Source organism: Capricornis sumatraensis, chromosome 3 (genome assembly GCF_032405125.1).
Source record: "Capricornis sumatraensis isolate serow.1 chromosome 3, serow.2, whole genome shotgun sequence".
In the NCBI taxonomy this organism is placed as follows: domain Eukaryota; kingdom Metazoa; phylum Chordata; class Mammalia; order Artiodactyla; family Bovidae; genus Capricornis; species Capricornis sumatraensis.
This window is the reverse complement of record NC_091071.1, coordinates 63,432,187-63,449,107: the sequence shown is the minus strand read 5'-3', so window position 1 is coordinate 63,449,107 and position 16,921 is coordinate 63,432,187. Positions and strand designations below refer to the sequence as shown.

Below are 16,921 nucleotides of genomic sequence, written 5' to 3'. Positions count from 1 at the left end.
TACTCCATATTTATCATTCTATCTTATCTTTTTATACTGTATTATTTTCCATTTCACTTCTAATTTTATCCTCCATGCCTCTGAAAATGTTAGAAATTCTTTCTTCTGTTTTTAATGTAATGTTCATTGCTGTATGGTTACATATTTTCTTCTCTTTCTTTCTAAGCTCTGCCAACTCAGTTTTCTTATCTGTTTACTGTTTATCTTTTATTCCTTGAGTCCTTGTATCTCTTCTTTGAACACTTTCTTCCCCTGAGAGATTACACTCTCTTGAATTTCATTTCATGGAGAATTGTTAGCAATTTTTCTGGTGTGTGTTTCTCAACTGGTGTTTGTTTTTACATTATTTTCTTCCTTTTTTTCTTTTGATACTTTTGCATAAGCTCCAGGCTGGTGGCTTTCTGTTTTGGCTGATACAGTGGTAAAGAATCCACCTGCCAATGCAGGAGATGCAGTTTCTATCCCTAGGTCAGGAAGATCCCATGGAGACGGAAATGGCAACCTACTCCAGTATCCTTGCCTGGAAAACTCCATGGACAGAGGAGCGTGGTGGGTTACAGTCCATGTGGTCACAAAAGAGTTGGACACTGAGCACCCACACACACCACATCTTTAAGTAAATAATGGAGAAGGGGTGACATCGGGACAATGGGTAAGGATGACTGCACTTGAATTTTGGTCTATTGTCTTTGAGTGCTTTTTCAACAACACACTCTTCCAGGCAACTCCTGCCTAACACAGACCACCCTTGCTTACTATGAAGTCCTATACAACATAGATATTTTTGTGTGATGAAAGCCTTAAATGCTCTCCAGGAGACCAAGATTAGCAGCTGCAGGGTGACTTGCCAGTCACATTGTCAACCCTCCTGACAGCCTTGTTTCCAAGACAGCTTGTCTGAAATTTTCTTGTTCCACCCCACCTCTCCCGCCACTCTATGGCAGCAAGGAGGACTCAAGAAACATTCTGAGCCTGCTCAGGCACCCATCCATACTGCTCCACGCAGGTGAGCTATGCTCTCCTTGTTGTGATGAACACTGTACTCCATCCAAGAAGGCTGGATGCAGGCAGCCGCAGTCAGCTTTCTACTGTACCCCGCCCAATTTTCACTATGCTATGTGAGCCGTGTGTGGGGTGATGATTGGAGCAGAGTTATGAACGCTTTTTCTTTTGTGAATTATAGTTTTATTTCTTGTCCTTGGTGTTTTTAGGTTGGTCCTTAACTAGCAGAAGGTAATAAAACTCCATTTAGCAGATCCTCTCTCATGACACCTAGACTTTCAAGTTCACTCTCTCACTGCCAGGTCCAGTACCTGCCCCCTTTTTCCATGAGATTATAAATTCTAACTCTGCTTGGGAGGATAAGATGCAAGATAACATAACTCCAAGGGAGAAAATTAAGAATTTAATACTGTGAAAATATGATCTCATTTATGTACCCATATTTTGATAAAATCACTTCCTTTTACATTTTTTCCTCCTTTATTACTTACTTAAAAATATATCAAGGATACTGTTCCTGTACATATAGATCAACATCATTATTTTACAGGATATATATATAGCATTTCATTGTATAAAACTTCTGTTGCTATTTGATTTATATTCTTACAACTATAAATACTGCAGTAAAACTTCTTATATACTGATTTTGCTCTCTTACTCTTCTCCATCTCTTTCACTATGTTAAATTTTAAGAAGAGAAATTGCTGAATGCAAAGGCTATGCTCTTTTAAAACTGAAGCATATTTTACCAAGCGCATATCCATAAAGGCTACCCCAGTTTAAAATCTCATCATCAGTAATAAGAATGTCCATTATCTTATACCCACACTCATACTTGCTATTATAATTCCCTTAAATCTTTACCAGTCCGATGGCTAAAAAATCATAGAAGTGTTTTAATGTGCTTATATTCTCTAAGGAATTGTGTGACTGTTTTAGAAAACCTTTCCCCACCGAATGACTATAAAACAATTCTCACCAGTATTTTTAAGTTCTTTTTTTACACAAATCTTTGCTCCATCTGAAATTTATACTGACGTCACAGAAACAAGACAAAAAAGTGGGCAGCTCATTTTTCAGTGTCATAAGAAAGTAAAGGCCACCCAAGGATTATCTAGGTTGCAGATCTGAAAACTACTGCCTGCAACCAAATCTGGCCCACCACCTACTTTTATAAATAATGCTTTACTGGAACACAGCCATACTGAGATTGCTTTCATGCTACCATGAGTAGCTGCAAGAGAGATCATGTGACTTGCAAAGCCTAAAAAATTTACTACCAATCCATCCATTCTGAGGTGAGGAAGTCTCAGCCAGAGAACTTCATCTCGGCAGGATTTTCTGTTTGTTGAAACCTCTGTGCCAGCATTAGCTTTTGCCGCCTGGTGTCCTGTTCAGCTGGCTTCTCCTCTTATACATGGTGTGACTGTATATGGTTTCCTTTCCATCCTTTCTACCTGACAATCAGGGTAGTGCACAGAACAGCGATCAGTCCCCTTAAGTCTCAAGTTTCAAGAAACTTTTGGTGAGAGGCATGTTAAAGGAAAGCAGGGCATTATGACTTTTCCACGTGGTGATGCCACATATATAAGCCAGCCCCCATTGCCGCCCCACCCCCACACTCAGCTCCCCCACCACCTGCCTAGCAACCTTGATAAAAATTCTTTATAGCTTCTCAAATGGTACCAAACAGTCTCAAATGGTACCAAATGGTCTCCTCTTTTTGCACACAGTTCGCTTTTACCCCTGACCTTGCCCTTCTGGATTGAAGGAGTTCATTCTCACTCTGAGAGGGAGGGGATGGGCAAAAAGAAGAAATGATAGACTGGCCCCAGGTTTGCTGCCCTGACTCTGCCATTCCGGAAAATCTTAGAATGTTCAGCTGTGATAGAGAAAAGGTCTTTTCAACCTTCATGACTACACCAACACCTTTACCGCATGTTACCATCTAGTCTGGCTTCCCCAGTGGCTTAGCAGATAAAGAATTCACCTGCAATGCAGGAGACCCAGGAGACAAAGGTTTGATCCCTGGGTGGGGAAGATCCCCTGGAGAAGGAAATGTCAACCCACTCCAGTATTCTTGCCCAAAAAGTCCCTGAGACAGAAAAACCTGGTGGGCTATAGTCCAAAGGGTCGCAAAGAGTTGGACATGACTGAGCGACTGAACACACACAAGCCATCTAGTCTAGGGGGTGGTTTCCGACCCCCTCCCTACTTTATATCCTGAAGTTCTTACTGTCACTGTTTTCCTCTCCGGCTCTGCCCCCACTTTCCATATTATCTTCTGTCATCTGTACTTTTCCATCTCACTTGCCAAAGAGCAAGACTACAGGGTAAAAGTTAGTCCATGTTAGAAGACTTGCGAAAAACTGATCACCCTAAGCCAGTTTAAATTACTTCCATGCCTGTTAACTGACCAAGCAAACAGTGAATCTGCCCCTGTTCAGATTCCACCTGGCCCCCCAGCCACCTGCCCTCATGGGGACCTGGGAGTGGCTTGCAAACCCTGGAAACAAGCCCCAACAGTTTCCCTTTCCTGCCTTTGCTCAAGCGGAGCCCACAGCCAGCCAGGCACCCACTAGCATCCCACCTCTTCCCACTCCTTTCAGAGGCTTCCCTGTCAGGTGGTGGGGAATACTCTTGCAGGTCAGTTGACTCTTGGAGCCTGAATTCCTCATCAATGAATGAGGATGATAATACTATTTACCTCATAAGATGCAGTAAATATTAAATGAGCCAAAATGCTTCATGAAACATCCAGAAGCACTTCACATATATGGGCTATGTATGTGTGTGTGTTCTCCCAAGGATCTATTGTGCTGTGTGTGCTAAGTCGCTTCAGTTGTGTCGGACTCTTTGAGACCCTATGGACTGTATCCCTCCAGGCTCTTCTGTACATGGGATTCTCCAGGCAAGAATACTAGAGTGGGCTGCCATGCCCTCCTCCAGGGCATCTTCCTGACTCAGGGTTCGAACCTGTGTCTCTTATGTGTCCTGCATTGGCAGACAGGTTCTTTACCACTAGTACCATCTGGGAAACCCAGGATCTACTGAGTTTTACACAACCACAGGATAATTGCAAGGCTATTGTTTGTTTAAACCACATTTGTTGAGTAAAAATAACACCAAACTCTAGAGTTGGACTATAAAGAAAGCTGAGCGCAGAAGAATGGATGATTTTGAACTGTAGTGTTGGAGAAGACTCTTGAGAGTCCCTTGGACTGCAAGGAGATCCAACCAGTCCATCCTAAAGGAGATTAGTCCTGATTGTTCATTGGAAGGACTGATGTTGAAGCTGAAACTCCAATCCTTTGGCCACCTGACGCGAAGAGCTGACTCATTTGAAAAGACCCTGATGCTGGGAAAGATTGAGGGCAGGAGGAGAAGGGGACAACAGAAGATGAGATGGTTAGATGGCATCACCAACTCAATGGAAATCAGTTTGGGTAAACTCCAGGAGTTGATGATGGACAGGGAAGTGTGCTGCAGTCCATGGGGTCACAAAGAATCAGACATGACTGAACAACTGAACTGAACTGAACTGCTAAGATATGGGGAAATACTCCTCAACATTTTAAACATATATAGATTTTTGAAAGCTTAATGCTAAATAGATAACCAACAAGGTCCTATAGTATAGTATAGGGAACTATACTCAGTATCTTGTAATAACCTATAATGGAAAAGAATTCCAAAAAGGATATATATATATATAACTGAATCACTTTGCTGAACACCTGAAACTAACACAACATTGTAAATCAACTATCAACAAAATGTTTTTAAAAACTTAAAATATTTTATGTTCTACAATATTTATTATTAAATCTCCAAAATTTACCCAAGGTTCTTGTTTTTTGGGGAACTCAAACCTAAAGGCAAAGACAATAACCTTTCTAAGTAACTACAGTAAAACATCATTCTCTGGGGTATTAAAATGGCACTTCATTGCTAGACAATTCCTGGTCTTTGAAAAGAGTTTACGGCAAAGATATTAAACTGCTGCTGAGGGTGTAGACATTTAGCTTTCAAGAAGTTAGATGGATGATGGTCATTATTTTCAATATTGCTGTGTATGTACCCAGCAGACTTCCCACAAAGAGCCAGAGGACCTAAAAGACCCTGAAAGCCAAGATGAGGCAGGCCCGAGGCCGCGGCCAATGGCTACTCACCCCTGAGGTGAGAGAAAGTAGCCCCTGCATGAGGAGGGAAGGAGCCTCCGCCTCCTGACTGGCGCTCACTGAGTTAGAGTCCACAGGCCTGAGGCAGCAGCAGAAGAAGGCGGAAACGTGGGAAGCAACAGAACAAACCTCTGCTGGAGAGTGCCGCCCCACTGAGGCTGGGGTGACTCCACTGAGCGCAAGCGCAGAGAGCCCTGCTTCCCACTCCCCGACCCGCAGCCCCAGAAGAGGGCTGTGGAGTATTGTGTGGACTGCAGTCCATGCCCTCACGTGCTGAGGGCCTTCCCTTGCTGTGTGGGTTCAATGGGAGGCTGGCAGCCTAGCTCCTCTTCCCTTCAGCTGTGTGAGTCTGGGCAACCCCTTCCATCCCTTGGGCTTCCCTGGAGGCTCAGCTGGTGAAGAATCCGCCTGCAATGCAGGTGACCTGGGTTCCATCCCTGGGTTGGGAAGATGCCCTGGAGAAGGGAAAGGCTACCCACTCCAGTATTCTGGCCTGGAGAATTCCATGGACTGTAGAGTCTGTGGGGTTGCAAAGAGTCTGACAGTACTGAGCGACTTTCACTTTCCCATCCCTTAGCTGCCTCTTCTGTGTACACAGAGCTCCGCTAGACCTCAAGGTCGTCAGAGTTTCTCAGATGACAGCAGATCAAGACTGAACAAACACATACAGGAAATAAAAACTACTTTTATAAAAAGTCACCTCATGTTAGAAGAGTCACAAAAGAGTGGTTCCAGTCGCAATTTCACGAACTTAGTTACAACTAAACTAAACTTTACTTCCTCAACACAGATGACAGATGAAAGATGACTTACTGGTGATTCGATGTCCTCCAGGAGTAAAACAGAACAGCGTTCACATTTCAACAGCGTTTGGGCTCGATGCATTATTTTCTTGACAATTTTCTCCAGGTCAGTCTGTTCTTCAAAGAGGTCATTAACCACCTCTAGCAAAGCCTAGGAAAGAGAAAATGGATGTATTTAGGTGGCTAAGGGACTGAATTAAAATTTGTCTCTCAAAAATTCCATTTCATCTTTGCTATAAAAATATAAATATTTTTGTGTGGCTAAATTTTAAAGTGTTTATGGTTGTTTTGACATATTTCCATAGTTTCATTTCATAACACAATATTGAATTATAAAATGTAATTTGAGAATAGTGCCAGTCCATGTGTGTGTGTGTGCTTAGTTGCTCAGTCATGTCCAACTCTTTATGATCCCATGGACAGTAGCCCACCAGTCCATATAATCCCACATAAATTCCTCATATAGCTATATGACTATATTCCATACAGTTAATGACTACATGATCTCATATAATCATTACTGACAGGCTTTTCTGCTCCTACAGTAGTTTTTCTGCAATGTTTTAAGAAACATGACTGGGTTTAAAAATCAACATTTTATGAATACCAAATACTTGATTCTCTCCAAGGCCCATTTATTTCAGAAAATTACAAAGCATCTCTTCCTCACCATCTGGAAGAAACAGCTTCATGGTCAGACTCAAGACTTATTTTCATGAATATATATCTCTCACAGAACTATTAAAGAATTATAGTAGTGGATGCTAGTTAAGTTTCAAAACCTTCAAATACATATATATATAAAACCCCTATTAATCCCTCTACACAAGAAATTTGTCCAGGAGAACATTTAAATGCCATTATACATCTCAAAAAGAAAACATTATTAAAAATTTATCGAAGAAATAAAATAAAAAGCATAAAAATTAAAGAAAAAACTTAAATTCTAACTTGAAAACTGTATACTTGTTTAAAACTGAAATTGTGATAACATGTCATTTTTATCCAGCTAAGATAGCTTGCAATTTATACACTGAAATAATATTTCTTTAGAGTTTTTAATTACATGGATACGTCCAGAGATTGAAGAACAGTGAGCCATTTACAGGTAGTAGATATTTTCCCTCTATCAGAGCGCAATCAGAAAATTACACAGCCAGTGGATGCTTTGTTCAATAAAATTTAATATGATGTTGCCAGTCTGACCTGTCACAAAAGGATTTCATGGGTATTCAAATTCACATCTCTTCTGATAGGTGGTGTTGACTAATTTTCAACTTTGGTAATGCATTTGATTTGTCCTGAAACCATTTGAAACATGAGAATTTCTTTGAGTCTACTGAGGTAGAAAAATATTTGAATGAGTTAAGGGATCCATGAAATGAGTCTAAAGCTGGACAGCATTTTCTCTAAAGAGAGCTTGTGACTGTGGCTAAGGGCTATGCATTGCTCTATGATTCCAAAGCAAAGAGAAACACTACGAGTTGAAAAAAGTTTTAAGTGTATTCTGTCCGTTTGGCATTTGGACAGCAAATCGCTGTAAGAGGTCAATGTGTGGTAATTTCATGTGCAAATATAATATTAAAAATGAGGCAACTGTCTACATAATTACCAACAAAATCCCCTGTTATTAAGGGAGGGGACATTATTTCCTTAATCATCCAGACTAGTTCTTCAGATGGATCATATTAACTGAACAAATATTTAACTTTTCAATTTGTTGTGACTGCATGGATGGGGCCTCTGGGACCTGTATACGGGAACATTTATCTCAGAGGAAAAACTAATTGTGCCTTGAGTTTTGTACTGACAAATCGCATTATAGTAATTTTATTGTTTCTAATTAAAAATTGCTGCTTTACTAACAAGTGATAAAAGTTTCACAAATAACAAGCAGACAGACTCCAAAACAGGAGAAAAAAAAAGAGAAGAAAATCTAGGATGACATGCAATGCGACAGACATGGAAGCTTTGCACACAGTTGAACACTCCCTGTTTCTCGATGTCATTTGCATGTCCCCAGCTCCTTCTTCTTCAGACCTTCTTTTGCTCCTGGACTCATCCTTGGACCTTTTCCCTTCTCTTATCCATATATTTTTCCCACCTGTACCCTAGTTTTAAATACCATCTATATGCTGATGGTTCCCAAATAGTAATCTCGACTCTAGACTCCCATATCCAACTGTTTATTTGCCACCTGCACAAGCCTAAAGTCATTTTCATTCATTTCCCGTATCAGTAGGCCTTCTATATTTCACTGCTAAATTTTTTGGAGAATCTCTCACTTCTCACTGTTCAGCTACATTATTGCTCCCCACCCCCAGCTTTATTGAGATATAATTGACATAAAACTTTGTGTGAGTTTAAGGTATACAATGTGATGATTTAATATACCAATATATTGCAAAATGATTACTACACTAAGGTTAGTTAACACATCCATCACCTTACATCACTACATTTTTTCTGTGGTAAGAACATTAAGATTTGTTTTCTCAGCAATATTCAAGTACATAATGCAGTATCATTAATTATAGTCATCACACTGAACACTAGATCTCCAGAACTTACTCATCTTATAACTAGAAGTCTGTATACTTTGACCAACATCTCCCCCTTTCCTGGACACTCCAGCTCCTGGAAACCACCATACTACCTTCTGCTTCTTTGAGTTCCGCTTTCACAGATTCAATATATATGTGAAATAACACAGGCTGGATCATCGAAAAACCAAGAGAGTTCCAGAAAAACATCTATTTCTGCTTGTTTGACTATGCCAAAGCCTTTGACTGTGTGTGTCACAATAAACTGTGGAAAATTCTGAAAGAGATGGGAATATCAGACCACCTGACCTGTCTTTTGAGAAACCTGTATGCAGGTCAGGAAGCAACAGTTAGAACTGGACATGGAACAACAGACTGGTTCCAAATAGGAAAAGGTGTATGTCAAGGCTGTATATTGTCACCTTGCTTATTTAACTTCTATGCAGAGTACATCATGAGAAACGCTGGGCTGGAGGAAGCACAAGCTGGAATCAAGATTGCCGGGAGAAATATCAATAACCTCAGATATGCAGATGATACCACCCTTATGGCAGAAAGTGAAGAAGAACTAAAGTGCTTCTAGATGAAAGTGAAAGAGGAGAGTGAAAAAGTTGGCTTAAAGCTCAACATTCAGAAAACTAAGATCATGGCATCTGGTCCCATCACTTCATGGCAAATAGATGGGGAAATAGTGGCTGACTATATTTTTCTGAGCTCCAAAATCACTGCAGATGGTAAGTGCAGCCATGAAATTAAGACGCTTACTCTTTGGAAGGAAAGTTATGACCAACCTAGACAGCTTATTAAAAGGCAAAGACATTACTTTGTCAACAAAGGTCTGTCTAGTCAAGGCTATGGTTTTTCCAGTAGTCATGTATGGATGTAAGAGTTGGACTATAAAGAAAGCTGAGCACAGAAGAATTGATGCTTTTGAAGTGTGGTGTTGGAGAAGACTCTTGAGAGTCCCTTAAACTGCAAGGAGATCCAACCAGTCCATCCTAGAGGAGATCAGTCCTGGGTGTTCTTTGAAAGGACTGATGTTGAAGCTGAAACTCCAATACTTTGGCCACCTGATGCAAAGAGCTGACTCATTTGAAAAAACCCTGATTCTGAGAAAGATTGAAGGCAAGAGGAGAAGAGGACGACAGAGGATGAGATGGTTGGATGGCATCACTGATTCAGTGAACATGAGGTTGGGTGAACTCTAGGAGTTGGTGACGGACAGAGAGGGCTGGTGTGTTGTGGTTCATGGGGTTGCAAAGAGTCGGACACAATTGAGCAACTGAACTGAACTGATTTCACTTAACACAGTGCCCTCAAGTTTCATCCATTTTGTCACAAATGGCAGGATTTTCTTCTGTCTTATGGCTAAATAATGCTCCATTGTGTGTGTCCATGAGTGTATCACAATTTCTTTATCCATTCATCTATTAATGGACACTTAGGTTGTTTCCATATCTTGGCTATTGTAAATAATATTGCAATGAATATGGGAGTGCAGATATCTTTTTGAGCTAGCAATTTAATTTCCTTTGGATATATACTCAGAAGTGAAGCTGCTGGATCATATGGTAGTTCTATTTTTAATTTTTTGAGGAACCTCCATATTGTTTTCCATAGTAGTTGCACCAATTTATATTCCCATCAACAGTGTACAAAGGGTTCCCTTTTCTCCACATCCTTACCAACACTTGTTATCTCTTATTTTTTTGATAACAGCCATTCTAAGAGATAGGAGGTGATATCTCATCAGAGTTTTAATTTGCATTTCCCTGATGATGTTGAGCATCTTTTCATGTGTCTATTGGCCATTTGTATGTCTTCTTTGGAAAAATGTCTTTTCAAATCCTCTATTTTTTAATTGGATGATGGGGGGGTTTGTTTGTTTTTTGCTATTGAGTTGTATGAGTTCCTTATATATTTTGAAGATTAACCCCTTATCAATACAGATGATGTGCAAATATTTTCTGCCATTCCATAGTTTACTTCTGAATTTTTTGATTGTTTCTTTTGCTGTGAAGTTTTTTGTTTGAGGTAGTCTCACTTGTTTATTCTTGCTTTTGTTGCTTGAGCTTTTATATCAGACCCCCCAAAAAATCACTGGAGTTTTCACCCATATTTTCTTCTAGGAGTTTTACAGTTTCAGGTCTCAAGTTTAAGCTTTTAATCTATTTCAAGTTAATTTTTGTGAGTGATGTAAGATAGAGGTCTAATCTAATCTCATTATTTTGCATGTGAATATCCAGTTTTCCCAAACCATTTATTGAAAAAAACTACTTTTTCCCCATTGAGTATTCTTGGCTCCCTAGTCAAATAGACATTGACTCTATATGTATGGGTATATTTCTGGGCTCTTAATTCTATTCCAGGAATTAACCTGGTGGCTCAGACAGTTAAGCATCTGCTTGCAATGCAAGAGACCTGGGTTCGATCCCTGGCTTCAGAAGATCCCCTGGAGAAAGAAATGGCAACCCACTCCAGTACTCATGCATGGAAAATTCCATGGACAGAGGAGCCTTGTAGGCTACAATCCATGGGGTCGCAAAGAGTTGGACACGACTGAGCAGCTTCACTTCACTTCAATTCTACTCCATTGGTCTGTATGTCTCTTTTTAATACCAGTACAATACTATTTTGATTACTATAGCTTTGAAAAATAGTTTTAAATGAAGAAGTGTGATGCCCCCAGCTTTGTTCTTCTTCCTTAGGATTGTTTTGGCTATCTGAGGTCTTTCCTATCTGCTCTTTAGACACATGGACCAAAGCTTCTCCTACCACTGGGCCTTTGCACTTGATATTTCCACTGCTTGGAATCTTCTTCCTAGATCTTTGTGCAGCTTTGCGCCTTCATTTCATTTAGCTCTCTGCTCAGATATTACCTCTTCATAGAGATCTTCTTGATCACCTTCTGAAATAAACATCATCCTAAACTACCCTTCAGCAACCAGTCTGTATTCCATTATCTCACTTTGTTCTTTTTTTACAGCACTTACCACCACCTGATACTATATTATTTTTTATTCGCTTGTTTGTCTATAATCTATTGTTTCATCTAAATGATAAAGTTCTAAGGCAGGGATTTTGATGGACAGTGTCTGAAGAGGACCACAAAGTAAATATTTGTTGAGTGAGTAAATTAATACATGAGGATGCAAAGATTCATAATGCATGAAGTGTTCCTTAAGGAATTCAAAATGTAGTTTGAGAGGAGGGCCATTGATAAGTATTATACAGTGGGATAAGTGTCCACAGTAAAACAATGGCAATAAATATAAGACAAAATAATAAGTAAAGAAGGAAAGATTAAGTGGAACACTGAGCTGGGTCTTCAGGGAAATGCAAGGCAAAAGCAGTGGGAGAAAAAGGTGGACATTGAGGCATTGAAAGCAGAGGGAGAAATATTACTAAGAGAATGAGAAAGTGAAACAGACTGTTTTCTGGAAATTGGGGCCTATACTGCTGGAGTGCCCAATTGTCAGGAAGCTTTTAACAGGAGGCTTCCTGTGTGCTGTTTTGGATCTGTCAGGAATTCTCTGTTCCTTATTAATTTCTGAATATTCATGAATTAAGAGGAGAGGCAAGCCTCTCCCGGGGGCTGAGGAATCCAGGCATTTCCTTTGTTCGTTTTTCTATACGGTGATAAGTACCCTCTTCCTTTTTATGAACCATATGGTAAAAGTGATTATTTACAACCGTCTCTCTTTCATATGGATGACCTCATGTTTCCTTGATAACTTGTAAGTTTTGATTTTATCTCTGCTGAATATAGCTATCTTGTAAGAGTATAAATACCTACACAATGTTGAATAAAACACCTTTGCTCCATCAGAGCTTTGGTCCCGTGTCTTGCTTTCTCTCTCTCTCTCCTCTCTCTCTTTTTCAGGCTAATCTCCTGGAGCGCAGAGGCTCTCTGAGTTCACTTTCCTGCCTGGGCTTCTAAGACCCTCTCAAGAAGGCGCTCTGTGCCTTCACCCCATCGAGAGGGTGCCTGAGGCCTCCGTGAACAGAGCAAGCCCCGTGTCAGGGACTTTATTGGCTTTCTGCGTAAACCAAGGAATATCAGCCTCTTTATCTCTCCTTTACTTTCTTATCGGTCAACTCCAGACCACCAGATTCCAGTCCATTAAAGGACCTCAACACCCAATGAAAGGAGGAGAATGGTAAGACATGCGGCTAAAGATGAAAACAGGATCCAAATCAGAGAAAAGGGGTTGCATGCTGTGCTAAAGAAGATGGCTGTAGTTGTAAATTGGTTCCTGTGAAATATTCATAAATCATAATGCTTAGTAAATGAAACTTTTATCAATTTGATTACTAATCAACTGAGGGTTTCCAACCTTTCTGAACATCTTCTTGTTAAATATATTTCTAAATTGTGACAGTAATGTCCCTATATTTAAAAATAGAGTGAGTCTAATATATTTAACCTCTAACTTAATTGTTTAGCAATTTTTTGAGTACCAGTCTTTGTTTTGGTTTTGTTTTTTACTATTTAGCCCTACAACTGGTGAAGGTATATGACAGTAATCCCTATATTTATGTTTCTTTATAGTCCTATAAGCTGGTGTTGGCAGCATTATCATCCTCTTCCAGGAAAACTTTCAATTCACAAACATAATTTGTGAGTTGGGGTGAAATCATCTATAACATACCTTGCTTCTTAAAGGAACTAAATTGTAAAAAGATCACTAATCTGTGTTATTGTTTCAAAACTATAAGTAAGCTAGAATATATCTCTTGCCTTGTAGTATAGATGTGAAATTAATTTCCTTTTTAAAAGAAGCTATTTTCCCCACACAACAACAGAGGATTTATATCCATTTCTATTTGGGTTTATTGCTTAAAGGGGATCATCAACCACAGACCTGAAGGATTATACAGATTAAAAAAAAATGTTTCTGTACTATTCAAAGATCATCTACTGTTTTTAAAAGACATAATGACTCACAGACACTTGAAAGGCAAAGAGCTCTGAGGGTTGTCAGCAGTGCTTCTTTCTACTCACCCTGCTTCTTTCATATTCTTTCCTTGAGGCAGCAAAGAGCTGAGCGTTAGATATGGCAATTCCACAAAATGGAAGATACATCTGCATGACCTGGGGGCGAAGAGAGTGTTAAAAACATTAAATCATAAAAATACGGAGCCAAATTCCACATTTCCTTCATATGCCTGATTTTAACACTGTTTTGCCAACCACAGAGGCTGAATATAGTGTTGTTGATGCTAATATCTTAACTTCAGAAAGAACATTCTTCAGAGTTAACTATAGTGTAGTCTCAGGTTTTAACTAGGGACAGTCGCATCTATGAAGACATAAAATGAGAAACAGACTGGGATGGCTATGATCCAGGAACTGTGTATAAAAGGCATCTTGTATGCCTTCCTTGATCAATGAAAAATGAGTAAACGGAGGAAGTCTGATATATTTAAAATTTAAGGCAAGGCATATACTCACACTTGGAAGTAGGCAGGATATAAGCCAACTTCTTTGTACATATGTATCAGTAGCAGGGATCTCAGCTTGACCCTAGAACCCTGCCAGCTTCTGGCTTGAGTATGACTGTTAGGATGGGCCCGGTAGGAACAGAGGAGCCAGGGGGCCAAGGAGCCTCACATAGAAGAGTTCAAATTGAACCCACTGTTCTGTTGACATAACTAGACATGAATGCAAATCAGTGGGCTGGTGCTACAGAAGCTGGTTTGAGGAGAGGCTGGGGATCCTTTAGGTGAGCATTCTTCCTATGGGAACAAACAGCCACATGCGACAGGCCTGATCCTAACAAAAATTTTCTTATTACAGGGGGTCTAGGTCTCATGATTTCCAGTACTTCCTGGCACTCTCATTCAAATTCATCTCCAGAATCTCTGATTCTATGAGAGAGGAAATGTCTCAAGTAAAAGACTAAATAATTATTTCCCTAAACTCTTTACAATGTAGGGCACTGTACAAGAGACAATGCTTTGGGACTTCTCTGATGTAGAGTCAAAAGGGCATATGGGCATGTTTTATATGACAGTCAGTCTCCTCTGTCTCTGTCTCTGTCTCTGTCTCTGTCTCTCTCTCTCACACACACACACACACACACACACACACACATGATGCCATATCAAGAGGTACAGAGCAGCAGCAAAACCGAGCAGCTCCTTCCATGCCCAGAAGAGGGCAGTGCAGAGCTCCCTGAGGGTGAGGGATGAAAACAGCAAGGGAGGATCCACCCAGCAGCAGGTGTGAGACACTCATGGTGTTAGTAGAAATTGGTTAAGGTTGCCTCCAATATGCTAGGCCTTATTCTTTTAAGCCCACTAAGCCATTATCTCCGAAATGTTTCTCTTGCTTAATTACATTTTGAAAACAATTACTTTCTAATCAGAGCTCTACAGTGGATGTGGTGTTTGCTTCTCTGAGGAAGCACTAACACTCCCTTCTTTTGTGAGAATTCTTTATTCCAGAAAAAAAGTCAAGATGTGATACCCTCAAGGACTGCTGGAACCCTCCCAAAACCTCCTGACCCCGACTTTGACCACATAAAGGCTTTCCAACAGGAAGGAAGCAAGCAAGCTTGCATCTGCCCTACTTCTTATCTGCAGCACTCCCTTCCCCTCCTGAACTCTAAGATCCCTTCCTATTTTTCCCAAGGGAGGGCACAGTCTTGAGGGTGCTAGCCTACTGTGGCCTCTTTTGCCTGGCAAAGCAATAAAAGCTACTCTTTCCACTTCACCCAAAACGCTGTCTCTGTGTTTCAGTTTGGCACCTGAGAACAGAGCCCAGGATTTCGGCAACACTGGGACACCCAGAATGAAACTACTTGGAGAGGGAGGTGCTTTTATAGAGGGCTGGAGGTGGTCTAAAGATGAAGGGAACTTCACAATTCCTATCATTTCTTTGCTATTAAAATCTTGCTTTGGCTACTTGGGCATCCTCAACTCTGACAGAGTGTCCCTAAAAGTATTAATAATTCAGAAGGCTGTAGAAGCTAATGCTGAGACCCCGATTGCTTTTACTGAGATATAGTTGATGTAGAGTATTATATGTTTCAGATATACAACATAGTCATTCACAATTTATTAGAGAAAACAAAGAATTCAATAACACACTCACATCTTATTAAAAAATAGTCATTTATAATAGTAGCTTATATTGACAAAGTCCTTGGATATGATGTTAAGCATTTTATATGAACTGTATCATTTGATCCAAACAACTACATACTCACACTATCCATTCTACTTTTCAGATGAGAAAACTGAGCCTTCACAAATTTATCAAGATTGTTGGGAAATATTCTCCATGTATTTCTCACATTTCTGCACATCTTGCAAACAAAGGCAATGGCTCATCTTTCCAGAGTGTTTATATAGTTAACAGTCTTGTAAAATAGAACAAAGAGCAGAAATGCTTACTATGCAGTATAATGAAGATAATGCCTCTCTCTGAAGCAGAGGTCAGGCAGGTTTACTGTCTATTATAAAAGATTTTGGATCCCTACATTTCAGGTTCTCCTCCTGTGATGCATGCCTCTGTAATCTGTATAATGTTGTTATTAAACATCTTATCCCAAGCCAGAACCACCTGTTCACATATCACTACTTTTTTTTTTCATTTTCCCTGTAGGTGTGCGTGTGTGTGTGTGTGTGTGTGTGTGTGTAGGAAGTTCACACATAGTTACTTAGTATATGTCATGTTAAGGCAAGAGATTCACAAATAATTACTAAAGTCAATATTAAATTTCCTTACTCTCTTCTTTACTGAGTCAGTTGCTACTGATTTTATTTCCTCATTCCATTGATTCTCCCCTTTACTACATTACACTTTCTTTATTTAAGAGAAATTTTATGTACACACTTGATAAAATCTAAATGTAACATCTTTAGTCTCCTCACAAATAAGGTAAGGACTTTGGAATGCTTTAACTCTCAATACTACTTTCTGATATACCTTTTTTTCCTGTTACCTTTTTTTCCTAGTTCTATCTTGATTTGCTACTACAAACAGTACTACTACTACTACTAACATTATTTTGTTATTGTTATTAGGCAGTGCTTATTTTGATTTGTCCACATGTTTACCGATTTTTCCCTGTTCATTTCTTCCAGTATCTCCTTCTTCCCCTCTAGGATAATTTTCTTTCCTTGTGAAGACAATCCTTTAGAACACTCTTCAGCATTGGTAGTAAATGCTTTGTTTTGTATTAAAATGTTTTTATTTTATGAACTTAAAAGTTAATTGATTTGAGCCTACAATTCTAAGTTGACAGCTGTTTTCTCTCAGTACTTAGAAGATATTCCCCCATCATGTGCGTTTAATGCTGTTGAAAAGTCAACTGTCAATCTAATTCTTGGTAAATTATTCATCTCTGTCTTTTTAAAAAAAAATAATCTTTTTATGTCT

At 39.6% G+C, this 16,921-nt stretch overlaps 1 protein-coding gene across 1 annotated transcript in view; it reads right to left on the bottom strand.

The window, feature by feature from the left end:
* Nucleotides 1–16,921, bottom strand: part of PDE11A (phosphodiesterase 11A) — a 425,952-nt gene that overhangs the window by 252,753 nt on the left and 156,278 nt on the right. Inside the window, exons 3-4 of the mRNA XM_068968072.1 lie at nt 13,538–13,627; nt 6,000–6,140 (exon numbers count right to left, since the gene is read on the bottom strand). Of these exons, the coding sequence (XP_068824173.1) occupies nt 6,000–6,140; nt 13,538–13,627 (231 nt within the window). The remainder of the gene's footprint in view (nt 1–5,999; nt 6,141–13,537; nt 13,628–16,921) is intronic.